General features: G+C 39.8%; 1 protein-coding gene and 1 long non-coding RNA gene across 5 annotated transcripts in view; one reads left to right on the top strand and one right to left on the bottom strand.

The window, feature by feature from the left end:
* Window positions 1–26,686, top strand: part of LOC130831098 (uncharacterized) — a 77,395-nt gene that overhangs the window by 44,931 nt on the left and 5,778 nt on the right. Inside the window, exon 3 of the long non-coding RNA XR_009047964.1 lies at window positions 25,331–25,472. This is a non-coding gene — a long non-coding RNA (uncharacterized LOC130831098). The remainder of the gene's footprint in view (window positions 1–25,330; window positions 25,473–26,686) is intronic.
* Window positions 12,459–26,686, bottom strand: part of FKBP5 (FKBP prolyl isomerase 5) — a 111,304-nt gene continuing 97,076 nt past the window's right edge. For 2 of the 4 annotated variants that reach the window (XM_057698701.1, XM_057698703.1), the window contains exons 10-13: window positions 24,615–24,698; window positions 18,609–18,794; window positions 16,066–16,305; window positions 12,459–15,344 (exon numbers count right to left, since the gene is read on the bottom strand). In XM_057698701.1, coding sequence (XP_057554684.1) covers window positions 15,237–15,344; window positions 16,066–16,305; window positions 18,609–18,794; window positions 24,615–24,698 — 618 coding nt within the window. In that variant the 3' untranslated portion in view covers window positions 12,459–15,236. The remainder of the gene's footprint in view (window positions 15,345–16,065; window positions 16,306–18,608; window positions 18,795–24,614; window positions 24,699–26,686) is intronic. The other 2 variants (XM_057698699.1, XM_057698700.1) reach the window with 2 other exon arrangements.

Genomic DNA, 26,686 nt, shown 5'->3' with positions numbered 1-26,686 from the left:
CCACTGGCTTCTTGCCTCCAGTATTTTTTTTTTCTATGAGTTTATTTGTTTTCTGAAGTATACTTGACCTACAACGCCACAACACGATTTGATATTTCTGTGCGTTACGAAATGATCACTACAATAAGTCTAGTTACCATCTGTCACCATACAAAGCACTACGTTATTATTGATGGTATTCCTCACACTGTATACCTCATCCCCATGACTCATTTATTTTGAAACTGGAAGTTTGTACCTCTTAATTTCTCTTGCCTATTTCACTCATTCCCCACCCTCTCCCCTCTGGCAAGCACCTTTTGTTTCTCTATCTATGACTCAGTTTCTGTTATATTTGTTCATCTGTTTTGTTTTCTAGATTCCACATGTAAATGAAACCGTACAGTATTTGTCTTTCTCTGACTTATTTCACTTGGCATAATAACTCTACGCCCATCCATATTGTTGCAAGTGGAAAGATTTCATTCTTTTTATGGCTGATAAAATATTACACACACACACACACACACGCATACATGCACCCCACATCTTCTTTATCTAGTCATCCGTCGATAGACACTTATGTTACTCCATATCTTGGCAGTCGTGAATAGTGCTGCAGTGAACACAGGGGTGCATGTATCCTTTTGCACCGTTTTTCTCTGGATATATGCCTAGGAGTGGGATTGCAAGATCATGTGGTAGCTCTATTTTTAGTTTTTAAAGGAACCTCCATATTGTTCTCCATAATGGCTGTCCCAATTTACTTTCCCACCAACAGTATAGGAGGGTTTCCTTCTCTCCACACCCTCTCCCCACATTTATTGTTTATGTATTTTTTTAAGAACTCTTATTGAGATACAGTTAACAGACAATAAACAGCATATATTTAGTGTATAATTTGGTATCCCAATCTCCCAATTCACTCCCCCGCCAACCCTCCCTGCTTTCCCCGCTTGGTGTCCATATGTTTGTTCTCTACATCTGTGTCTCTGTTTCCACCTTACAAACCGGTGTTTATGTATTTTTTGATGATAGCCAGTTTGACGGTTGTGAGGTGATATCTCATTCTAGTTTTGATTTGCATTTATCTAATAATTAGCAACGTTGAACATCTTTTCATATGCCTCTTGGCCATCTGTATGTCTTCTTTGGAGAAATGTCTATTTAGGGCTTCTGCCCATTTTTTGATTGGGTTGTTTGTTTTGATGATATTAAGCCTCATGAGCTGTTTATACATTTTGAATACTAATCCCTTGTCGGTCACATCATTTGCAAATATTTTCTCCCATTCTGTGGGTTGTCTTTTTCTTTTGTTTATGGTTTCCTTTGCTGTGCAAAAGCTTTTGAGTTTACGTCCCATTTGTTTATTTTTATTTTTATTTCCATTACTCTTGGGGATGGATCGAAAAAGATATTGTTGCAATTTATGTCAGAGAGCATTCTGCCTATGTTTTCCTCTAAGAGTTTTATAGTGTCTGGTCTTGCATTTAGGTCTGTAATCTTTTTTTTAATTAATTAATTACTTTATTTATTGGCTGTGTTGAGTCTTTGTTGCTGCACCCAGGCTTTCTCTAGTTGCAGAGAGTGGGGGCTACTCTTCATTGGGGTGTGCAGGCTTCCCATTGTGGTGGCTTCTCTTGTGGAGCATGGGCTCTAGGCACATGGGCTTCAGTAGTTGTGGCACATGGGCTCAATAATTGTGGCGCACAGGCTCTATAGTTGTGGCACATGGGCTTAGTAGCTCTGCAGCATGTGGGATCTTCCCGGACCAGGGATCAAACCTGTGTCCCTTGCATTGGCAAGCAGATTCTTAACCACTTCGCCACCAGGGGAAGCCCTCTTTAATCTGTTTTGAGCTTATTTTGGTGTATGATGGTAAAGAATGTTCTAATTTCATTTTTTAACATGGAGCTGTCCAGTTTTCCCAGCACCATTTATTGAAGAGACTGTCTTTCCGCCATTGAGTAGTCTTGCCTCCTTTGTCGTAGATTAATTGACCATAAGTGTGGGGGTTTATTTCTGGGCTTTCTATCCTGTTCCATTGATCTATATTTCTGTTTTTGTGCCAGTACTATACTGTTTTGATGACTATAGCTTTGTAGTATAGTCTGAAGCCAAGGAGGCTGATTCCTCCAGCTCCGTTTTTCCTTCTCAAGATTGCTTTGGCTATTGGGGGTCTTTTATGTCTCCCTACAAATTTTAAGATTTTTTTGTTCTAGTTTTGTGAAAAATGCCATTGGTAATTTGATAGGGATTGCATTGAAATGTAGATTGCCATGGGTAGTATAGTCATTTTGACAATATTGATTCTTCCAATCCAAGACCATGGTTTATCTTTCCATCTGTTTGTGTCATCTTCAGTTTCTTTCATCAGCTTCTTATAGTTTTTGGAGTATGGGTCTTTTGTCTCCTTGGGTAGGTTTATTCCTAGGTATTCTTTTTTTCTTCTTCTTCTTTATTTTCTTTCCTTCCTTCCTCCCTCCCTCCCTCCTTCTCTCCCTTTCTTTTTTTCTTTTTTGGCTGTCTGGTCTTAGTTGTGGCACGTGGGAGCTTCATTGAGGCATGCAGGCTCTTTTTTTTTGTTGTGGTGAATGGGCTCTTCGTTGTGATGCACAGGCTTCTCTCTAGTGGTGGTATGCGGGTTTTCTCTTCTCTAGTTGCAGCATGTAGGCTCAGTAGTTGTATCACTCGGACTTGGTTGCCCCACAGCATGTGGGATCTTAGTTCCCCCACAGCATGTGGGATCTTAGTTCCCTGACCAGGGATCGAACTTGAGTCCCTTGCATTGGAAGGTGGATTCTTTACCACTGGACCACCAGGGAAGTCCCTAGGTATTCTTTTTGATGCGAGGTAAATGGGATTGTTTTTTGAATTTCTCTTATCTTTCGTTGTTAGTGTATAGAAATGCAACAGATTTTTGTGTATTAATTTTGTAACCTGTAACTTTGCCAGATTCATTGATGAGCTCCAGTAGTTTTCTGGTTGCATCTTTAGGATTTCCTATGTATAGTATCATGTTATCTGCAAACAGTGACAGTTTAACTTCTTTTCCAATTTGAATTTCTTTTATTTCTTTTTCTTTGATTGCCATAGCTAGGACTTCCAAAACTATGTTGAATAAAATGGCAAGAGTGGACATCCTTGTCTTGTTTCTGATCTTAGAGGAAATGCTTTCAGCTTTTCACCATTGAGTATGATGTTAGCTGTAGGTTTATCATGTATGGCCTTTATTATGTTGAGGTAGGTTCCCTCTGTGCCCACTTTTTGGAGAGTTTTTTTTTTTTTTTTTATCATAAATTGGTGTGGAATTTCATCAAAAGCTTTTTCTGCATCCACTGAGATGATCATATAGTTTTTCTTCTTCAATTTGTTAATGTGGTATATCACACTGATTGATGTGCAAATATTGAAGAATCCTTGCATTCCTGGGATAAATTCCACTTGATCATGGTGTATGATCCTTTAAATGTATTGTTGAATTTGATTTGCTAATATTTTATTGAGGATTATTGCATCTGTATTCATCAGGGATATTGGCCTGTAATTTTCTTTATTTGTGGTATTTTGTCTGGTTTTGGTATCAGGGTAATGTTGGCCTCATAGAATGAGTTCAGAAGCATTCCTTTCTCTGCTGCTTTTTGGAATAGCTTAAGAAAGATAGGTATTAATTCTTCTTTAAATGTTTGGTAGAGTTCACCTCTGAAGTTGTCTGGTCCTGGATTTTTTTAAAAATTTATTTAATTAATTTATTAATTGGCTGTGTTGTGTCTTCGTTGCTGCACACGGGCTTCATCTAGTTGCAGTGAGTGGGGACTATTCTTCATTGTGGTGGGTGGGCTCCTCACTGCTGTGGCTTCTTCTTGCAGAGCACAGGCTCTAGGCATGTGGGCTTCACTAGTTTAGGCACATGGGCTCAATAATTGTGGCTCACAGGCTTAGGTTGCTCTGCGGCATGTGGGATCTTCCTGGAGCGAGGATCAAACCTGTGTCCCCTGCATTGGCAGGTGGATTCTTAATCACTGCGCTACCTAGGAAGTCCCTGGTCCTGGACTTTTGTTCTTTGGGAATTTTTTATTATTGATGCAATTTTTCACTGGTAATTGATCTGTTCATATTTTATATTTCTTCCTCATTCAATCTTGGGAAATTGGGAGATTTTATGTTTCTAGGAATTTATCCATTTCTTCTAGGTTGTGCATCTTACTGGTGTCTATTGTTAGTAGTAATTGTTTATGATGCATTGTATTTCTGTGGTGTCAGTTTTAACTTCTTTTTTCATTTCTGATTTTATTTCTTTGGCCCGTCTCTCTTTTTTTCCTTCATGAGTCTGGCTAAAAGTTTATTAGTTTTGTTTATCTTTTCAAACAACCAGCTCTTAATTTCACTGATGTTTTCTGCCTTTTCTTTTTTGTCTCTATTTCATTCATTTCTGGTCTGCTCTGTATGGTTACTTTCCATCTACTAACATTGGGTTTTGTTTGTTTTGCTAGTTCCTTTAGTTGTGAGGTTAGGTTGTTTATTTGAGATTTTTCTTGTTTCCTGAACTGGGCTTGTATTGTTATAAATGTCCCTCTCAGCACTGCTTTTGCTGCATCTCATAGATTTTGGATCATTGTGTTTCTATTTTCTGTTTGTCTTCAGGTATATTTTGATTTTCTCTTTATTTCAGTGACCAATTGGTTGTTTAGTGGCATATTGTTTAGCCTCCACATGTTTGTGGGTTTTTTTTTTTGGTAGTCTTTTCTTGGTAGTGACTTCTAGTCTCTTAGCATTGTGGTCAGAAAAGATGCTTGATATGATTCTAGTCTTCTTAAATGTATTGACTTGTTTTATTGGCCTAGCATGTGATCTATCCTGGACAGTATTCCATGTACACTTGAAAAGAATGTGTATTCTGCTGCTTTTTGGATGGGGTGTTTTATATATTATTATATAATTAATTTTGTATTAATTTCATCTGATCTAATGTGTTAAGGCCATTGTTTTCTATTGATTTTCTGTCTGGATGACCTGTCCTTTGATGTAAGTAGCATGTTAGAGTCCCATGTTAGAGACCCCTAGTATTATTGTGTTACTGTCCATTTCTTTCTGTATATTTGTTGATATTTATGTATTTAGGTGCTCCTGTGCTGGGTGCATATATATTTACTATTGTTATAACTTCTTGTTGGATTGATCTTTTTATCCTTATGTAATGTCCTTCTCTGTCTCCTGTTACAGTCTTTGTTTTAGATTCTACCTTCTCTGTTATAAGTATTGTTACTCCAGCTCTCTTTTCATTTACATTTGCATAGAATACATTTTTCCAGTCCTCTCACTTTCAGTCTGTGTGTGTCTTTAGACATGAAGTGAGTCTCTTGTAGGCATCATATATATATGGGTCTTGGTTTTTGTTTTTTAAATCCATTCAGCCATTCTGTATCATTTGATTGGAGCATTTAGTCCATTTACATAAAGTAATTATTGCTAGGCATGTAGTTATTGCCATTTTGTTAATTGTATTTGGGTTGTTTTTGTAGTTCTTTTTTGGTCCTTTCTTCTTTTGCTCTCGTCCCTTGTAATTTGATGACTGTCTTTAGTGTTATGCTTAGATTCCTCTTTTTTTTGGGGGGGGGGTGTATCTATTATAGATCAGACACATTCTAATAACCCTGCATTTTTACTGCCACCCAGCACTTAATATTTTTGACACCATGCTTTACATCTTTAATTTTGTGTATCCCTTAACTACTTATTGTGGCTATAAATGATTTTACTACTTTTGTCTTTTAACTTTCCTACTAGCTTTATGAGTGTTTGATCTACCACCTTTACTATTTATTTGCTTTTACCAATGAGATTTTTTTCCTCTTATAATTTTCATTTTTCTAGTTGTGGTGTTTTCTTTTCCATTTAGAGAAATTCCTTTAACATTTCTTGTAAAGCCAAATTTGTGGTGCTGAACTCTTTTAGCTTTCATTTGTCTGTAAAACTCTTTATCTTTCCTTTAAATGTGAAAGATAGCCTTGCTGGGTAGAGTATTCTTGGTTGTAGGTTTTTTTTCTTTCATCACTTTGAATATATTATGCCACTCCTGGTCAGCAAAGTTTCTGCTGAAAAGTCAGCTGACAGTTTTATGGGAGTTCCAGTTACATTATATGTAACTATTTGCTTTTCCGTTGCTTCTTTTAATATTCTCTCTTTATTTTTTGCCATTTTAATTACAATATGTCTTGGTATGAGCTTCTTGGGTTGATCTCATTTGGGACTCTCTGTGCTTCCTGAACCTGAATGTCTGTTTCTGTCCCTAAGTTAGAGAATTTTTTCAGCTATTATTGCTTCAAATAAGTTCTCTTCCCCTTTCTCTTTATTCCTTCTGGGACCCCTGTAATGCAAATATTAGTATGCTTGATATTGTCCCATAGGTCTCTTAAACTGTCCTCATTTTTTTCCCCCAGAATTATGGTATACAAATTCCCCTTCTCTCTCTCCTTCCCTTTTTCCCCTCCCCCTCTTTTTTTCTTTCTCTCTGTTGTTAACACACACACACATACACACACACACACACACACACACACACACACACACACACACACACACACACACACAGTACAACTCCCCAAGAGCAATATGGTAGGTTAGAGGTAAACTGTCCTCATTTTTTTAAAATTCTTTTTCCCTTTCAGCTTAGGAGATTTTCTCTACTCTGTTTTCCTGTTCACTGGTCCGTTCCTCTATATCATGCAATCTACTCTTGACTCCTTTGAGTGTATTTGTTATTGAATTCTTCAGCTCTGTTTGGTTTTTATTTATATTTTCTAACTCTTTGTTGAACTTCTCACTGTGTTCATCCTTTCTTCTCCCAAGTTCATTGACTATCTTTATGATCATTACTTTGAACTCTTTATTGGGTAGATTGTTTATCTCCACTTTACTTAGCTGTAATTCTGGGGTTTTGTCTTGTTCCTTCATTTGAAGCATGTTCCTTTGTTGCCTCATTTTGCCTAACTCTCTGTGGTTATCTGTATGTGTTGGATAGGTTGGTTACAGTTCCCAATCTTGGAGAAGTGGTCTTTTGTAGGAGACATCTTTATGGGGGCCTGGTAGTGCACTACCCTCTGGTTGCAAACCTGTATGATCTAGGGGTGTCCTTCATATTGGCTCCATTGACCCTTCTGTTGTGCTGGGGGTGACTACTGTGTGTAGGCTGGTAGGTGGGGCTAGTCTCCAGTCTGGTTGGCTGGCAGGCCCTGCCTTGTGTGAAGGCTGCTGGTAGGTGGGGTCAGGTCCTGGCCTGGCTGGCTGTAGGGCTCAGGGCTGGAGCCTGTGCTGTGGTGGGCCTCCAAGTTATCTGATGAGAAATCTGCAGATAATCTTGTTGACAGTCTCTTGCATGTGACGACTTTCTTCTGTCTTGCTTTGAAGATTCCCTCTTTGTCTTTTTGAAAGTATGATTATAATGTGTCTTGGTTTGGGTCTCTTTGAATTAATCTTACTTGGAATTTGTTGAGCTTCTTAGATGTTTACATTTGTGTTTCACTAAACTTAGGAACTTTTCAGCCATTATGTCTTCTAATATTTTCTCTGCCCCATTCTCTTTCTTCTTCTTCTGGACTCTGATTATGTCCACTTGATGGTGTCCCACAAGTCCCTTAGGCTCTGTTCACTTCTTTCAATCTTTTCTCTTTTTTTCTTTAGTCTCAATAATTTCCACTGTCCTGTCTTAATGTTCATGAGTTTTTTCTTCTGACTGCTCATATCTCCCTTTGAATATGTCTGGTGAATTTTTCATTGCAGTTATTTCAGCTCCAGAGTTTCTTTTTGGTTTCTCTTTAAGTTTTTTAAATCTCTATTGATAGTTCCATTTCGTTTCCATATTGTTTACCTGACTTTCTTCATATCTACCTTTAGCTCTGAGTATCTTTAAGACAGTTGTTTAAAATTTTTGGTAGTAGATCTGTCATGAAATCTTTTTCAGGGAAAGAGTCTGTTGAATTATTTTTTCCTTTGAATGGGCCATACATTCCTGTTTCTTTGGATGTCTTGTGATTTTTTGTTGTTGTTGTTGAATACAGGCCCTTTGAATCTAATAATGTGGTATTAACTCTGGAAATCAGATGCGCTCTTATCCCCTGGGTTTTCTGGTTTGTTTTTGTTGTTGTTATTTTTGTTTTTTGTTTATTGTAGGCTGTCTGTGGGCTGAAGATTGGTCTGAGGTGTAAACTTAACGTCTTCTCACGTCTTTTCTGAGTCTTTACCTGGGCATACATGGTCACTTTCTAATTTTCCCCATATAGGCAGGTTTTTGTTTGTTTTGTTTTCTGTTTTTTGCATTTTTTTGTTTTGGCTGCATTGGGTCTTTGTTGCTGTGCGTGGGCTTTCTCTAGTTGTGGCAAGCGGGGACTACTCTTCATTGTGGTGCGTGGGCTTCTCATTGCGATGGTTTCTCTTGTTGTGGAGTGTTTGCTATAGGCACAAGGACTTCCATAGTTGTAGCATGCAGGCTCAGTAGTTGTGGCTCATGGGCTCTAGAACGCAGACTCAGTAGTTGTGGGGCATGGCCTTAGTTGCTGTGTGGTATATGGGGTCTTCCTGGACCAGGGATCGAATCTGTGTCCCCTGCATTGGCGGGCGGATTCTTAACCACTGCGCCACCGGGAAAGTCCCTAGGCAGTTTTTTTTTTTTTTTTTTTAATCTGTTTTCTGCTTCACTTTTTTTTTTAAATTTATTTATTATTTGTTGGGGGGTACACCAAGCTCAATCATCTGTTTTTATACACATATCCCCATATTCCCTCCCTCCCTAAACTCCCCCCCCCTCGAGTCCCCCCACCCTCCCCGTCCCAGTCCTTTAAGGCATCTTCCATCCTCGAGTTGGACTCCCTTTGTTATACAACAACTTCCCACTGGCTATCTATTTAACAGTTGGTACTATATATATGTCTGTGCTACTCTGTCGCTTCATCTTAGCTTCCTCTTCACCCTCTGCCCCCTCCAAACCTCGAGTTCTCCAGTCCATTCTCTGCATCTGCGTCCTTGTTCTTGTCACTGAGTTCATCAGTACCATTTTTAGATTACATATATGTGAGTTAGCATACAATATTTGTCTTTCTCTTTCTGACTTACTTCACTCTGTATGACAGACTCTAGGTCTATCCACCTCATTACATATAGCTCCATCTCATCCCTTTTTATAGCTGAGTAATATTCCATTGTATATATATGCCACATCTTCTTTATCCATTCATTTGTTGATGGGCATTTAGGTTGCTTCCATGTCCTGGCTATTGTAAACAGTGCTGTAATAAACATTATGGTAGGCAGTTGTTTTTGAATGTCCTAGTCTTTTATGTCTGGCTTCTGAAAGAGGAAAATGTAAAAAGTGAAGGTGGGGGGCGGGGAGAGGGGGCGTCTGTGGAGGGCAAAAGGCTGCTGCACCTTTAAATTCCCCTGGAAGTCACTTGAGCCAGAGATGGAGGGGCTTACAATGATTAGGGGGTGGAGGGGAAGATGAGTCAATGGCTTCCCGTCTCTTTGCACCTCAGTAATCAAGCAGCAATCTCACTCAGAGGACAGATCCTCGATATTCAGGGGACAGAGTCCTTTTTGACCACCCTAGCTCCCACAAGCTGCACCAGAAAACTTGCAGAGCTGCCTGCCACGTGGCTGGTGGTGGTGGATGGGTAGCTGCTATTGTGCTAGCTGAAATTGACTAAAATTGCCTATAATATACCATCCAGGCCTGGAAGTTGCAAGGCTTCAGCAGACTCCAGAATTCTAAAATAGTTACATCAGATTTTGCCAGTGTAATTTTTGTCTAGGTGGGAGAGATTCCTGGTGCTTCCTACTCTTTCATCTTTCCAGAATCCTCTTCCACTTCACATTTGATCTGCTGGACTGATGAACTCTGAGTTAACAGTGGAAATAGACTTAAGATCAGTGTGGCCCGAAGACCATAGATATATTTTGCAGTTATGTCCCCCACCCCTTGTCAAGTTGTTGCTGGTTCCCAACACCTCAAGGACCAAAATCAGGTTGCTGGGATTGCTAGAGAACCATGTGGTTCTGGCCTCCAGGAATGACGGGCCACTGAAATAGAGATGTGAGGCTGCCTTATGAGAAAGGGAGGAAGCCAATTTATTGAGCATCTATGAGGTACTGGTTTGGGCACGGTGTACTAAATGCCAAGACGGTGACGAGTAAACGAGTGTATGAGTTCTCTGATCCCTCAGTGGGCATCATGTGAGTTTACTATGTTTAGGCTGGTGTCACCTTTAGGAAGACTTTCGTATCTGTAGAGGGCAAGGGTATATATGTGGATTCATGTTTTTACACTGAGAAGATAAGTTCTCAGTGTGGAAAAGTGGACATCAAACCCATTAGTACAGTAGCTGGAATTAGTCATTGCATTCCTAAATACTAGTCATTAGCTACTTGTTCTTCCCACATTAGCTGCTTGGTCAGAAACTTTTAAGGAGATAACTTCTTGCTGTAGATATTATGATTTGGCTTTACTTTATGAAAGCACATTATTCAAAGCAGACGCAGGCCAGAAATTGCCAGGTTTGAAATACATGTCCCAGAATTCCTTCTTTTGTATAATTTTAGTTTAGTAAGGACCACATGATCTTTTGTGAGAGTCAGAAGGTGGGAACGGTTCAGCAGCCACATTCTTTTTATATCTGGAAAGTCAGTGTAGAGAGGGTTTAAGTGTCTGGCACATAGTAAGCACTCAGTAGTTATGACCAGTTTAAGCCTGTGGCTGGCTGCAGGTCAGCTCTTCCTACGTACTGTTCTTAGCTACTTGTACCTCCCCTACCCTTGTCAATGCCTGGTAGATCACTGAAGATCTCACTACTTGCCTTTGATTATGTTAAAAAGTTGGGGTCCCTCCAAACATGGGTACTGAAATGTTTGCTCAAAATGAGCAGACTACAGAGGAAAACCTTTTGCCTTTTCTTGCTCTGACCAGATTCCAAGGTGGTGGGTGGTGAGGACCTAATATATGGTTTGTTTTTTTCAGACCCTTTTCTCAAAACATCAAAATTCCTTAACTCAACCCAGAGCATGCTTTAAAAAGCAAAACATGCCTACTCCTTACATACTAGTAAATTTCCTGCATTTACTCAAAAGTAGACTATGAAGCTTATGGCTCTGTTGCCACTTCAGTTCTACCAAATGCTTGGGGATTTTAAGGAACTGTCGACATCTCATTTCATATGCCAAAAGAATCATGCTTGAGACTAGAAAAGACCTATTTTGAAATTATAGAAGGGCAGCAGGTGACCTGGATGGCCATGGGCTGGCCACTTCACCATTCTGGGTCCTTCTCATTCTTTTTTTAAAAAATTTTAAAATTATTTTTGGCTGCGTTGGGTCTTCATTGCTGCATGTGGGCTTTCTCTAGTTGTGGCAAGCAGGGGCACTCCTCATTGTGATGCGTGGGCTTCACATTGCAGTGGCTTCTCTTGCTGTGGAGCACAGGCTGTAGACATGCAGGCTTCAATAGTTGTGGCACATGGGCTCTAGAGTGCAGGCTCAGTAGTTGTGGCACAAAGGCTTAGTTGCTCCATGGCATGTGGGATCTTCCTGGACCAGGGCTCAAACCCGTGTCCCCTACATTGGCAGGTGGATTCTTAACCACTGCGCCACCAGGGAAGTCCCTCATCCTCATTCTTGATTCTCCAGTGTCCTCAGGGAATCCCTGCTTTATGGACTATGCTTGAGTCGTCCCATCTGTAGGTAGCAGTTAGCTCCAACAGGTGCTGTCAGAGGTATTCTTGGGAGTTACATTCAGTGATGTCTCCCTTTTTGCAACGTATCAAAGTCACATATGTAGATTATATATGTTGAGGTGAATTATATAAATAGCAGGGTCAAAATTATTGTGCCTTGTCTATACAATTTCCTTATCTCCCAAAGAAATGTCAAACAAGTAAGAGAGAAAAATCTGAGAGGAAGCACCGAGAGTTCCTTTTATGTACACTTTTGTCAGTCATTGCTATTTAAATGTGAGTAGCCAGTCGATGGAAAGATAAATAGCTAGGTTGGGGAGTTCTGTTTTTGGATTTTGATGAATCAGCTCAAATTCAGTGCACGTTGTCACCAATGTTGTTGATAGTCTCTCGGAACACATTCTAACATACTGCGCTCAGAGAGGAGTTCCAAGTGCTGCCATAAAGGCCACACAGATACGGACAGAGCTCTTCACTGGCGTGCCTCATGCCCTGGAGCAGGCGCAGGCTGTCTTGAGTCACCCAAGTCACAAACTCACAGCCAGCAAACTTTCTCCGCTCACCTTCAAGACCCCTAGTTAATCATTATTTGTTTAGAAAAAATGTGCAAATAAAGGGAATTATTCCATTACCACATAATTTAGCAGCAAAGGGGAAGACTATAATTCAAATCCAAGCAGGGAATTCAAAGGGAATAAAAGGTGGCTGGAGCCTGTGTTAACCTGTCTGTAGACCTTGGTGGTATTATTGGAGATGGGGTGCCCCCAGCCCGGCACCCCCTTTCTTTTGCACTGTGAATCAGGATTCACACTGTGTGTGTGTGTGTGTGTGTGTGTGTGTGTGTGTGTGTGTGAGAGAGAGAGAGAGAGAGAGAGTGAGAGAGAGAGAGAGACATCAGCTCCTTAGGCCTTCACAGCGTGTTACTTGAGTATCCAATGAAATACACTACTTAAGAGGAACTACATGCTTAACACAGAACATCACCTGACATATGCTTACTTATATTTTACCTGTTTATTAAAGGGCACAATTAAACCTCTTCATTTCCCAAACTGAACCTACCTTACACTCAGTTAAAATGGTGGAATATCCACTGGTTCATGAAAAACAAAATCCTCATTTTTCTGATTATTTGGTTCATTTGCATAATTTCATTGCCTTTAGCCCAGTGTTGATCTCAAGTTGTGCGTTGTCTCTCGCCAATTTTCTAAGGTCTCATTTCTTCAACTTGGCCCCCACCAAAGTTTTCCAACCAAAACAACCTTTCTTGAAAACTATTTGGGCAAAACCAAAAATAATGGGAAATAACATTTGTTTTCTGAATTTATTTAAGTAACACCAAAAAAGTGCATCTGAATAACTTTTTTAAAAACCAATTTGTTTTTAATTCATCATATGCTGCCTCACCACTCCAAATGCAGTCCAAGAGATGGTTCAAAGCCATCTGTTGATTTCTAAACAAATTGTTTCAAATTACTGAATTTGTTACAAGAATACATGAAGTTTCTTTCTCTTGAGTGGTGATGGGCACCTCCTAATCGTTTGCTCAGAACCACTTGCCCACCATTCCCCTCTCTCTTCCACAGTCTTTCTTGCCTGTTCACGTGACTCATACCATACACCACGGAGACAGTGGGCTAAGATTATCCAATTTTTGGAATAGTTTTTTTTTTTTTTTTTTTTTGCTTGTTAACCTGCAAAAATCTAACTGGCCTTTTTAGGATCCAATTTCAGTCTTGGCCTTACTGGAATCATGCTCTAGTCAACAGAGCTACAGTTAAGCAGATAAGCAAAATCAACTTTTGCTTTTATATTCCCTAGGGGAGATTGGGGCTTTTTAAAGAAATAACTCATGAAAAAAGACTAATGTGTAAATGAGAAAAGGATTTTAGTTATCATTAAAGGAGAAACTCACAATTCCATTTGTTCCATGGAGACAAAAATTGGTATAAAAGGAAATGACTTTATTTTAGGCTTTAACATGGGTCCTAACCTAACAATAAAAGTGTTTTGCTAAAACCACCATAAAAATAAAAATTAATCTAAAATATAATTGCCAGTGTTCTTTAGGATTTAAAAAAGTGAGATGTTCCAGGTTGAAGCAAATGTTTTCTTGGGTTGCCAAATGCATTCCCATGAGTGTTTCTTATTTCTTAGGCTGTTGGACTAGAAAACCATGCTTAATCTTGCTTACCCGTAAGGACTAAAATTCAACTACAAGTACATATTTAAGACTTGCCCTAATTCAATGCCCAAGTACTGGAGATCTTAGGCTAGATGTACCTGTATGGGAAGCTGTTTTCAACTTTTTTTCACAACTCACACCAGGAAAAAGCAGCTATTCGTGTAGGAAAAGAAAGCTACTGCATGTCAAACCTGTAAGGAAAACGCTTAACGTAGGAGAGCCATGACATTTTTTCAACCCCACAGATTTTGTTTTTAAAAATTAAGCTACTTAGTAGTAAAAAGTCAAAAAAAATTTTTTTAACATGATAGAGTGTAAATAAACTTCCATAAATCAGTATACATGTGTTTATGAGACAGCAATTTTAAAAAAACAAAAAGGCCGCACGGATCCTAGACGGATATGTAAATAAACTCACTCCAGATATTATGTGGACAAGTCTGAAATTCTTGATAGTGAGGGTTAGAATGGAAATAAGAAACTGAACGGTATCAATGCGAGCAGGCAGTACTGGATTCCACATTCTTTCCTAAAAGGGAAAGAGGAGGGAAGGAAAAGCACAATTCTGATTGTTCTCTTCACGTTTCAGCATCTCAGAACTTCATCCAAAACAGGGAAAGCTAATCCAGAAACTCCCTCTGCTCATTAGCACTGAAGAGTGTTTTAGGAATGACAGGATTCCTCCTCTGGGGACAGGCCTGCGGGACAGAAGTCCGCTCTCACAAGGAGGCTGCTTTACTAAGGAGGGGGTGTGGGAGGCGGCTGAGTCAGCAAGCGAGAGGCCTCTGAGGTTCTGTGATGCTGCTGTGGACCTGTGGGGGGACCCGGCCCCTGTCCTGTGGGTTCTGTTGGTTAAAAATGCAACAGCTTGCATTCAGAGCGCTTCAGTCATTTGAAAAACAAAACCTCCCCCAAACTCTCTCCTGCTCAACTGTAGGAAAGAAGAAACTCATTAAGCATTTATTTATAGGTTTCTGCAGTGCTATTAAAGTTGGATAAAATGTAAAACCTAACAGACAGCCCCCACTGTTAGGATGATCTCGAGGGACCCTGAACTGGATATTGCAAGTTGACATAAACTGAAATGAGCTGGACTTAAGCTGCTGGCTCAGTCTCTCCACACCAACAGTCGCTGCTTTGTTCCACCTGGAGTGGTCCCACACCACCCCCTCGATGAGAGCTCTGGGCAGCAGCAGGGTGGTGGTTTTTCGGGAAGCTACTGGTTTTGCCATTTGCTTCCAGAATCACATAGACTATAACAAACTTTATATTAAACACTGTTTAGTCCTGAGTTGGGTGAAAGCCCGTGGAGGAGGGGCCGAGTTCATTAGGACTCTTCCCCCCGTGGCGTGGTGTCATACATGGCCTTCGGCTTTCTCCTCTTCCATCGACTGACTTTCTGTTTCTTTTTCATTGGTGACCTCTTCTAAAGTTTTCTTGCCCATTGCTTTACTGGCCTCTTCCTGAGGAAGAAATAAGAAATCAAGAGGATTAGAGGAAAAAAGAAATGAAATGTCCAATTACCTCCTGGCTCCTCCAGACTGTCAGGTCTAACACAAGAGGGGGTTACCATGACGTCACTTAGGTTGTGCAGCTGGGTGAGTCACGGCTCTGCTGCCACAGAGTGGGAGCTTTCACTTTTCTCTGATAAAAGTGACCAGCTCATCACAGGGACAGCTGTTTAACAGTCAAGTCCATGTGACAAGGGGGTTTGAGTGGACGGTCAGAACACAACTGTGCTGTAGGGAGGCTGACTGCTCCTGGCACGTTTGCCAGGTTGGCTCCCGAGCCTTGAAGTAAAGGGCATGACAGTGGGGTCTCCCTGTCTGAGCCCACTTCCCAGGAAACTCAGAAAGTCTCAACAAGCAAGTGTTGTCTGGTTTTTTAAAAAATAATAAAAGCCTTAGTACATTTCTAGGGAATTAATTTCCCTCTTCTCTTGCACGGACATGCCAGGGCCTCACAACTATGTGCTTTCAGTGAACAGAATCGTGGAACAGCCCTCCTCTACTTCTGGATCCAAACCCGCCTCAGTCAGATCTGAAATCATTTTCCCTCTTCTTGTGCCTCTCGGGTTGTCTTCCTGTGCCTGTGTCCTATGCGGAACCTTCTTAGAACAACATTCAAAGGGGCAAAGTCAGTCAGTTCTTGATTTACCTGAAGGCACGTGGGTTCTTCACATACCTTTGCATCCTGTTCTGCAAACTTCTTGAACATGTTGGCATATATCCTGCGGTCCCGCTCGTTGTGCTCCTTCGCCTTTTTCTGGCACATGGAGATCTGCAGTCTCGCAGCCTTATTCTGGGGGTTTACTTCCAACACTTTCTCAAAGTCGCCCTTGGCTGACTCAAACTCATTCATGAGCAGCTGGGCTTCACCCCTCCTGTACAAGCCCTTCTCATTGGCACTGTCCAGTCCAAGGGCCTAGGGACAGATGGTCTATGTTTTAGAAAGGATGCATATACCTCCTTGTGGGAATTTAGAGAGAAAGGTCTCTGGCCAAGGGAACTGGAAAAGGCATACTGAAAAGATCAGGCTCAAGGTAATTATATATTACTGGTCAAAATATCCAAATTAGTTTCTGCATTTAATACAGTTTCTATAAAGATTCCAAGGGGACTTGGGAGGAGGGCTTTTGAGAAGTTCATTTAAAGTCCAGTGGAAGAAGTAAATGCCTAAGGATGGCAGAGAAAATTTTGGAAAAACAAAAATAATGAGGGGACTTGACCTACCAGAGGAAAAGACATACTATTAAACTACTAAAAATATTAAAACTACTAATAAAACAGTGGTTAGTACTCCATGGACAAACAGGTCAGTGGAAGAGAACAAAGCATTCAGAAACAGATTGATGTGTATGTATACAAAAAGATGTAATAATTACAAAGATGGTAACAGAAGTGATGTAGGGAAAGGACTAACTGCAGTAAACGGGGCCGAGACAGTGACTATCCGTGTGGAAAATAAGAGTAGGTTCTTGCCGCATGTCATAAACACAGCAGTAAATTCCACACCAACATTTACATGTAAAAACCCATAAAAATATAACAGGGTTATTTATTATTATTTTTTAAAGCAAACCTAGTTGGAGTAGGTTTTTAAAGTACCAAACAGGGTTATTTTAATAATCTTATAGTGGGGAAGACCTTTCTATCTAGAAAGAAAAAGACAGATTTTACTATGTGAATGTTAAAACTTTCTTTTCAGAAAAAGATACCATCATCAAAGACAAGTGAGAACAGGGTCCCTACTGTCAGACAAAGAGTTAATAGTGATAACGTGAGGTTCCCTCAATCAACAGAAAACAATCTGGTGGAAAGATGCGAACAAGCAATTCACAAAGAAGTACAAAGGGCTAACGAGTAATGGAAAGATGTGCAACTTCATTATAACCAAGAAATAAAAATGAAAATAATATTTTTTGTTGCCAATAATACTGAGAAAAGAAACCACTGATAATATGCAATAATATATAAAGTATTAAAATTTAAATATATTAAAATTACATCTTTTGACCCAGTATTTCCACTCCTAGGAATTTTATCCTAGAGAAATAATCCCACACACGTGAGGAGAGACACTATATAGTTTCTAACATCAAAAGCCTGGAAATCTACCAAAAAGGACTGGTTAAACAAACTGTGATAGATGCATACAATTGATACTATATAGACTTTAACAAGAATGAAGAAGAGTTATATGATGAACTGGTAGGATGCAGAAAGATGTCCTTGTTTTATAAAACTATAAATCCATACATTCTCATTAAAAAATATACATACATGTTACTCTATGTGTGGAAAAACAAAAGGAATGTGTGTGTGAAATGAATGAATGTGGTCTTGGGAGAGGGTCAATGGGAATTTTATGAATGGACTCAGTTTCTTGTATGTTTCTATAATGTCCACATTTTGAATGACTTTATACTACTTCTGTAATAAAGAAGTACAAAAGTTTTAAAATCTAATTAATAATAACAGTCTTTTCTCAGGCAAAAATTTGGTATAACATGATAGGGAACACATTGATCCACAAAACTCAAAATCTTAAAACTCAAAAATAATCTTACAAAGAAGGTATGAACCAGTTGCTTGTCTTCTCTGTTCCCTTTGTCTATCTTTAAGATACATCCAGTCACGAGCTTTTATAAAATACACTGTGCACTGAGACCAAATACCTGACACAAAAGCATCAGCTAGCACAGAACAGAACAGAATCGCACATGATACTGTTCCTGGTCTTCTAGGACTCAGGTGCTGCTTAACATGTTAACACAGATGTAACAAGGGATGCTGATGCTTGTGGGCCTTGCAAATTATTTATGTGTATTCCTAGTCAGTGAATAAATACGATTATAATGAAAAGTGACTTGTATATATCCCTGCATGAGGAGTCACAGTCTGTTCCTGAAATCCTAAAAGGCTTCAGTTACATCTGTTCTTATTAAATTGTGTAATCTGGTACCAAATGCCATAGACTTAAGGTCATGGATGAAAATTGCTTCATTTCATCAAAACTTTTATTCATGATGTATTATTATAAATAGTCTAGGCATTAGGAAAGTATGACTGTAGTAAAAAGAAAAATCTTTCTGAATTTCCCAATTCTTACTGAGAAACAAATAATCCCAAACAAAACAAAGCAAAATGAAAAACCCAAAGCTTGGCTGAGAGGAAGCAGAAGATGACTGAGTATGAGGATGGAGAAAAAAGACACACACACTTTACCTTGTCACAGCATTCTACAGCTTTGGTGTATTCTCTAAGCTTCAGGTAGCACATGGCCAGGTTCAGGAAGGCAGCAAGCAGAAACGATTCAGAAGCTTTTGATTCCTTTTCTGATAAGCCATATTCCATCTCTAACCAGGACACTATCTTCCCGTACTGAATCACTGCCTGCATGTACTTGCCTCCCTAAGAGAGAAAAGCCAGTAATTACTTGCTGTACGGGCTCTGGAGCAGGTACAAAGGAAGTGTATGTAAGCTCAGCCCTCCCCAAGAAAAGCAAATCCACAAAAGGAAACAACCTCCTCGTACTAACCAAGGTATCTGATCATTTCCTCCTGTTCTCAGGAGGTGGCTCTTGCAGGCACCGTCATGCTCCTCGCCAGCATTTACCATCTCACCCTTTTCAGGGGGCAGTCCTTTCAGCAGGTGGGCAGCAGGCTTTTAGGTTACGTTATTTGGTAATAATATTTACCAAACTTTCAAAAGGCTGGTGAGTAGTTGTAGACTGTGTCACTAGTTTACTTGAACTTCCTTTACTCTTTTCTCGTGACGATTAGCACTGTACACGGTAGATGCTATATTCCAAGTGCTAGTCCCAAACCCAGCAAATCTTAAGTATCTAAACCAGGGGTTGGCAAACTCTTCCTATAAAGAGGCAGACAGTATTTTAGGCTTTGCAGACCAAACAGGCTCTGTTTCAACTCTGTCATCAGTAGTACAAAAGCAGCTACAGACAACGTATAAATAAAGGGGTGTGGCTGCATCCCAGTAGAGCCTTACCTACAAAAACAGGCTGTGGTGTGCTGACCTTTGATCTATAGACAATGGGAATATACATAATTGAATAGCAGCCATCCAACATAAATAACCATAAAACATGAATCACACAGGTGTTAGTCACCTAACTAGATGAGAAAGAGCTTTCTCTTAATCATATTTTTGCTCTCTTACCTGATTAGAATTCTAAAAATTGTGACTAAAAACTGTGTAGTTAATTCCTTTGAATTATATATGCTCTATACAAGAAATAACGGGGCTGAAAAAAAAAAGAAATAACGAGGCTGAGACAATGTGTTTACTGCCACTGTAGGATGAATGAGAGGAGCGATAGCTGGTAAATACACAAATAAGATGGGGGTACAGGTGAGGGGTCCCCTCTGTAGGAAGTCACCATAAGCTTGAAAACATGACACGTCCTGCCAGGTGGAAGAATTGCAGCCAGACCCCTTAGGACATTAAATCCGATGTCTGACCAATGAACAGCGTTAAGATCACGTCACTAGGATTTACTACAGTTAAAGCAGTGCATACACTTCAGTGCAGCGTTGTGTGTCCTCACACACACACTCCAAATCTCACCCAGTGACTAAGAAGAGAAAAATCACAGAGCAAATCTATAAGAATGTTCCTGTTATAAAGGACTTCAAGTGGTTGGCATAAAAATGAGCTCCATCAGTAGAAAGGAAGCCCTGATGTTGATTTTTGGTGATAAGGATGGGGTTAGACCAGTTCCAAGTGGAGGGTCTGGGTCTGAATGTACAGATCTTCCTCAGCTTATGGGGGGCAGGGGTTACCTCCCAAAACACCCAGGGTAAGCTGAAATGCATTTACTACACCTCACCTACTGAACAGCATAGCTTAGCCTGGCCTACCTTAAGTGTGATCAGAACACTGGCAGTAGCCTACAGTTGGGCAAAATCATCTAACACAAAGCCTGTTTTAAAATAAAGTGTTGAGGACTTCCTAGGTGGCGCAGTGGTTAAGAATCTGCCTGCCAATGCAGGGGACACAGGTTCGATCCCTGCTCCAGGAAGATTCCACATGCCACGGAGCAACAAAGCCCGTGTGCCAAAAAAATAAATAAATAAAAGGTAAAATAAAGTGTTGAATATCTCATGTAATTTATTGAATACTGTCCTGAAAGTGAAAACCAGAATGGTTGTGTTGGTCCAGAATGGCTGTGTCGGTTATTTGCCCCCGTGATCACAGAGCCGGGAGCTGTGCTCACTGTGGCTGATCACATCATCAGCCCAGGAAAATTCAAACCCCAAATTCAAAATATGGTTTCTACTGAATGTGCATTACATTTGCGCCACTGTAAGTCAGGGCTGTCTATGCCTGTAGTTTGTCATAGCCTTAGGCCCACTACTCAAGATTAAAATTTTCTGTCACTGTCTTTTCTCTCACTGGATCATGAGCTCTTTGGGACAGGAAGCATGTCCTATCCCTTTTGGAATATCCATGGTTTAATGTAAGGAGGCCCTTAATGAAGGCGTGCTAAGTAAACATTAAGGTCAAAGGAACAGAACTATGGAATCAAAAGATTTTCAATCACTGGGAGCAAAATGGAGGTATGGGTGAAAATGAAAAGTGTCATTTCGTTTAGATTAGGTGAGGACAGGCATTTTCCCTGTTACACCTAGTTTATTCTTCCTCTCTCTCCTCCTCCATCTTTAGTGTTCCAAATACCGTTCTATCTAATACATTGTCATAGAGAAAGAAAAGATTCAGGGAGGACAAAAACCTAGATCCTCTCACTTCAGTAGGTTCCAACTATCAGAGTGGCAGAGGCTATGGTTTCTAAAAATATTAGACTTCATAATACATAAATGTTCCTTACATTTATAGAGCATTTTAGTTTCTTGAAAGCCCTTTCATATATAGTATATATAATTTTACTTATATCTCAACTTCTAATGAGCAGAGATCTTTGTGTTATTTCTGCTTCTGATGTACTAAAACAGGAGTTCTCAACTAGGGTGTTTTTGCCCCCAGGGGACATCTGGCAATGTTTAGAGATGTTTTTTAGTTGTCACAACTGAAGACTATGTGTGTACTACTGGCATCTAGTGGGTAGGGGCCAGGGATGCTGCTAAACGCCTCCCACCAAATAGAATTATACAGCCCAAAATGTCAACTGTGCTGAGGCTGAGAAATCCTGTTCTAAAAGAGAGTGAAGGAAAGAGAGAGGCAGGTTTTGAGTTGTTTTTTTTTTAACCTAAAATCCTGGAGTCATAGACAACTTTTCTAAATCATAGCACTGGTTTCCTGGTTCAGTAATGGTGGTCAAAACATACCAAAGCCTGGTTTGTCTGCAAAGGGTTCCATGGCTGAAAGATGATCCTTAACTAGCTTGCTTTAGAAATGCTTTTTTCCCCAAGGAGCACAAGGGGGCGCAAGAACCTCTTGGTAAGCAGTGTCCTCGGCCTTCTTACCAGTCTGCCTCCAAGAAAAGAGAAACGCTAACCAGGTGTGGTAGTTAATGCTCTTGTCCTGCAGAATGCTGTCAGCTATGAGGGCAAAAATCATGTCTGTTTAACTGACTTGCACAATGCCTGGCGAACGTCATATTGTTAAATGTTCTTAATAATTACTTTCAGAGCCAAATGAAGAGAGTCCTCTCCTACCTTTCTTCTCTTTAGTGTTCAGAGATTGATATGAGGAGTTTACACTCTAAACGCCAAAATCACTCCCATTTAAAAAGCTTATTACAATTCTACCCTACTAAGGGGAGAGACTTGCCCACTTAGGTGTAAACCAAACCGACAGGTCAGTGAAAATGGAGCTCCAACATGTGGGTGGCAGGAAATGTACGCCATCTCTGCTCTGGCCCACACCCCCGGACTCTGCTGGTGCACAAGGTGCGAAGTCAAACACTCTGGAAAGTCGAGGCCGGGGAAGGCAGCGTGGCATATTGAAACCTGCCCTGACATTTGAAAAGGGAATGTGTATAGGAACCCACTACCAACCATTTCTGAAGCCTTACACCTAAAACTAGGATCACTGTTGGGATCTTTTACCTATAGTTACGAAGGTGCCTCCTGGGGAAGTTCTGAGTAGTATGAAATGTTCAGAGACATTCTGGGAGAAAGGTCTTAGGTCAGTGGTTTTGAACCTTTCATTAATTTCCCCCCAATAGACTAATGTTTTGAAAGAGTCTATCAGATTGCATGTTAAAAATATGTTCTGTATGTGTGACTGCTGATCCAGATTTTATCCAAAGATCAGTAATTTTAAGAGTGTTCATAATATTATGAAACACACAAATCACTACTGCAGTTATGATGCTAAGAAGTCACAAAGTTAAGTAACTGTACAGACACGTTAGCACTGCTTTCTGCTGATCACAAATTCTGGCCATCTCTCTGTATATTCAAGACACAGCTATATGACGTGGCTTTACAACATTATTTGAGTCACCAGCAACCAATCAGAGCTTCTGAATAGCTAGGCTGCTTTATTACACTGAGTTGACGTAATTCTAATCAAATGCCAAAAGCTGCAACCCCACTACCCCCAAATGTTAATATTCTTCTTAGAGGTTTTGGGAAATATAAAAAATATATTTAAAGACTTTTATGGACTCCAAGTAGACAGGAAAACGTAGCGTAGGACATATGTATGGTCTTAAGGGATTTTACAAAAACTTTTCTTTTTATTCTAGTGTATTAGGTATTTGGGTCTACAAATAATTCATCTGGACTCTTACCTGAGTAGTTAAAGAAGTATCTCATACCTCAATTAGAATTAAAAAAAAAAAAAAATCAAAGATTGTTCTTGAGAGTTCAGAAACACACTGAATTTTAGGGCTGGGAAGAAACTTGGGAGTCTTCTAATTTAACACCCTCACTTTTCACATGAAAAAATAACCTCTTTGGACCTTAAATGACTTTAAATCATTTGGAGCCATAAAGCCCAGTCTTCTCAATTCAGAGCTCATTCTGCTATATCCTAGTGCTTTCTGGTGATCCATACGTTATTTTAGTGTATATAATAGTTATAAATAAATACAAGTAATTATATATTATCTACACCCACAGTAAGAAGTGTTTTCAATTATGACCTAGTACCCACTCACACCCAACTAAACAAAAGTTTTATGAAACAGTAAGTGTATCCTTACTACATAATGCAATACATTTCCACTAAATTGACTTCATGGCCCAATAACGGGGCTCCTCTCAAAATTGCCCTCTGGCTGCGTAATTCTATGTTGATTATACAGTCTTATATAATTCTCTAGTTGTTTCATGTGGATTAACATTGCCTCTCCTCCCTCTAGACAAGGCTGTCAATGTAAGGACATGTCTTATAGCAGATTCTCCATAAAGACTTGAAGTACACTGATTTATCACTGCTTCATAGGCTGTTGAAAACATCATCTAATTTTTCTTTTTTTTGCTCATGGATCACAGTGGCAAGGAAAAAAAAAGAAACCTTGACAAAACTCCCATTCTTTCTCTCATTCTCTTCCGCACTAAGCCCTTTCTGCTTGACATGGAAAAGGTATATAATACTTGGTAATGGGGAAGCAATGGATAGAACATTCTGATCAGAACTGAACAAAGTGCAGTTTCTTTTTTTATTGTATCTGGGGGTTTAAAAATCTAAGTGAGGAGATTACAAGGAAGGGTTTTCAAGAATCAATAAATGACAAATGTCATTCAGGAATTTCTGAAGACTCCTAAAAGCAAGTGTGGCAGGGATCACCTTGGCCATTAGAAGAAATGAATACTCTCCTCCTGCCAGTTCCTTCTGAAATCTGTGCATGATCTTTCCTTTTATCATGTATCTAAGTGACTTCCCCAAGACAGTGGGAAGGAAAATACAAAACTTACCCCTTTGAATTCTACCACTTGCTAACAATTATTCTACTCATTCTTTGTTTTGTTCCACAAACACTTGTTGAGTGCCCACTATGAACCATGCAAGATGCTTTAGGTCTTAAGCTTTGATACACGGTGGGTGTGCAAGCCAGACCTGCTCTGACTTTGCGGAGGGTTACAGTCTAGAGTAGAATGTGTAAAAGAGGCATCTGTATTTTTGTCACATTAATTCATTCTGTCTCACCATTTCTAACACTGAAAATGACAAACTTGTAAAAAGTCAGGTTTATTCTTATCCAGAAGGGTACTGATAGAATTCAGGATAGGGAATATCAGCCCAATTGACTGATACTTGAGTAAATTCTTTGAGATGTAAAGGACTGTACAAAGACTCACATACCTTGAAGTACACAGTTCCCTTCTCCTTGACAATGGCAGCCTGCTCCAATTTTTCTTTGGTATCCATCTCCCAGGATTCTTTGGCCTGTTGTATAAATGTGTGGCAATGGTTAGATGAACAGAGAAGGAAAAAGGATCATCTGATGTCCGTAAGAACAAACAATAGCCACTCCTAGAGGATACCTAACTCTGGAACATACTGGCTTTTAAAACTGTGTGCCCTTGCCAATGCACTGCTAGGCTAGAACTCACTTTTCATGAGGACAAAGCTGTAGTTTGACCCACGCTGCTCAAGAGGGAGGTGCAGGCAATGATACTGTAAGGAACATGAACTGCGGAGCAGCAGTAAAGAATGCATTTTTAGAAAGGGGGGCCCCTTATCTACCTCCTGCAAACTCCGCCACTAAACTGCTATTATAACTTAAGCAAGTTTCTCTCAAGTCTCAGTTTTTCAGCTCTAAAATGGTCACACTATTGGAGTCAAGTCACAGTTGTACATTCATACACCCTTTAAAAAGTTCAGGTCATATAGTTGTCTCTCCACTCTGAAACAACCAGATGCACGAAAGCCTCCAGACTGCAGCAACTTGCAGATGCACGCTTGGGGAATTTCAAGGAAAACATAATTGGGAGGACAGAGGTGATGCAAAGATGTGAATGCTTTCATGATCACCTGGTAATCTGTACTGTGTGTATCATTACTCTCCCCCACCACAGACACAGATCCAGGGACAACTGCACTTTCATTATGAACAGCTGGGGCATAAAGAGTCAACAGAAAAATATGGTGTCCTTTAGGGAAAATGACAATGGCTGTGTCAGTGCTATTTACCACATAAGAATTATGAAGCTTAAGTGGGTAAGTATAAAATTTTCTATTCAAAAGACAGTGGTATATTCCTAGTGTCACCCTCCTCCTTTTTAAAGTGAATAATGAGTTACTCGTCTTTCTGGCAACCCTATGTTGATTCCAAACAATAATGAACTCTTTTATTTAAAAATCTAATAACAAGGCCTCCTTGCATTTTTTATATTGGCTTCAGTCTTTATGGATTATAAGTCTATTCTTAATATTACAAAAGAGAAAATGAAATCACGTTGCCTCCAACATCACCACACACTGTCACATGGTTCAAATATAATCTCATAGCATTGTGGTTGGAAAAGACGCATGATATGATTTTAATTTTCTAAAATTTACCAAGGCTTGCTTTGTGGCCCAGCATGTGATCTATTCTGGAGAATGTTCCATGTGCACTTTTGAAAAGAATGTGTATTCTGCTGCTTTTGGATGGGTTGCTCTATAAGTATCAATTAAGTCCATCTGGTGTCATGTGTCATTTAAGGCCTGTGTTTCTTTACTGATTTTCTGTCTGGACGATCAGTCCCTTTGATGTAAGTGGGGTGTTAAAGCCCCCATTATTATTGTGTTACTGTCAATTTCTCCTTTTATGTCTGTTAACATCTGCCTTATATATTGAGGTGCTCCTTTGTTGGATGCATATATATTTGCAATTGTTGTATCTTCCTGGATTGATCATGTGGTTTCAAATATACCTAGCAGTGCAGCCTGGAATATGCCCTTGGGGCCATGCAAGCACAGGCTTGCTGTGGTGTACTACAGTGAGAAGGCTCCTGAGTGTGCAAGGTCCACTGGGCCATGATGGGAAGGGGTGGGGGTTACTTTATTAAAATGGAAACAAGAAAGCCAAAGGTCTAAATAACCATATGCTAAAGATTATTTTCTCCCTATTTAAAAATAAAAACTACTTTGTGCTATAAAGACAGCTTTGGAGGATCAGTACTGAGCTAGCAGGACTTCAGAAGATGTTACCTGACAATAAGCAATGGTTGTGACAAGAACACATGTTTGTTTTGGGGAATGTGTTATGATTAGGAACATCACTGTTGAGGGAGGATCCCAAAGCAGTCCTCCCCTGACTTTCTTAGCCCAAAGTATAGGCCTACAGAACAATGATTTGCTTGCTGAGTCTAATAACATAAAAACGGTCACATTTCCAATCCAAAGCTTAAAGTATGGAACATGGAGATAGCATATGGGGATGAAAAAGG

This window comes from Hippopotamus amphibius, chromosome 11, assembly GCF_030028045.1.
Source record: "Hippopotamus amphibius kiboko isolate mHipAmp2 chromosome 11, mHipAmp2.hap2, whole genome shotgun sequence".
In the NCBI taxonomy this organism is placed as follows: domain Eukaryota; kingdom Metazoa; phylum Chordata; class Mammalia; order Artiodactyla; family Hippopotamidae; genus Hippopotamus; species Hippopotamus amphibius.
Note: the sequence above shows the minus strand (reverse complement) of the source record. Positions and strands in the feature narration are given on the sequence as shown.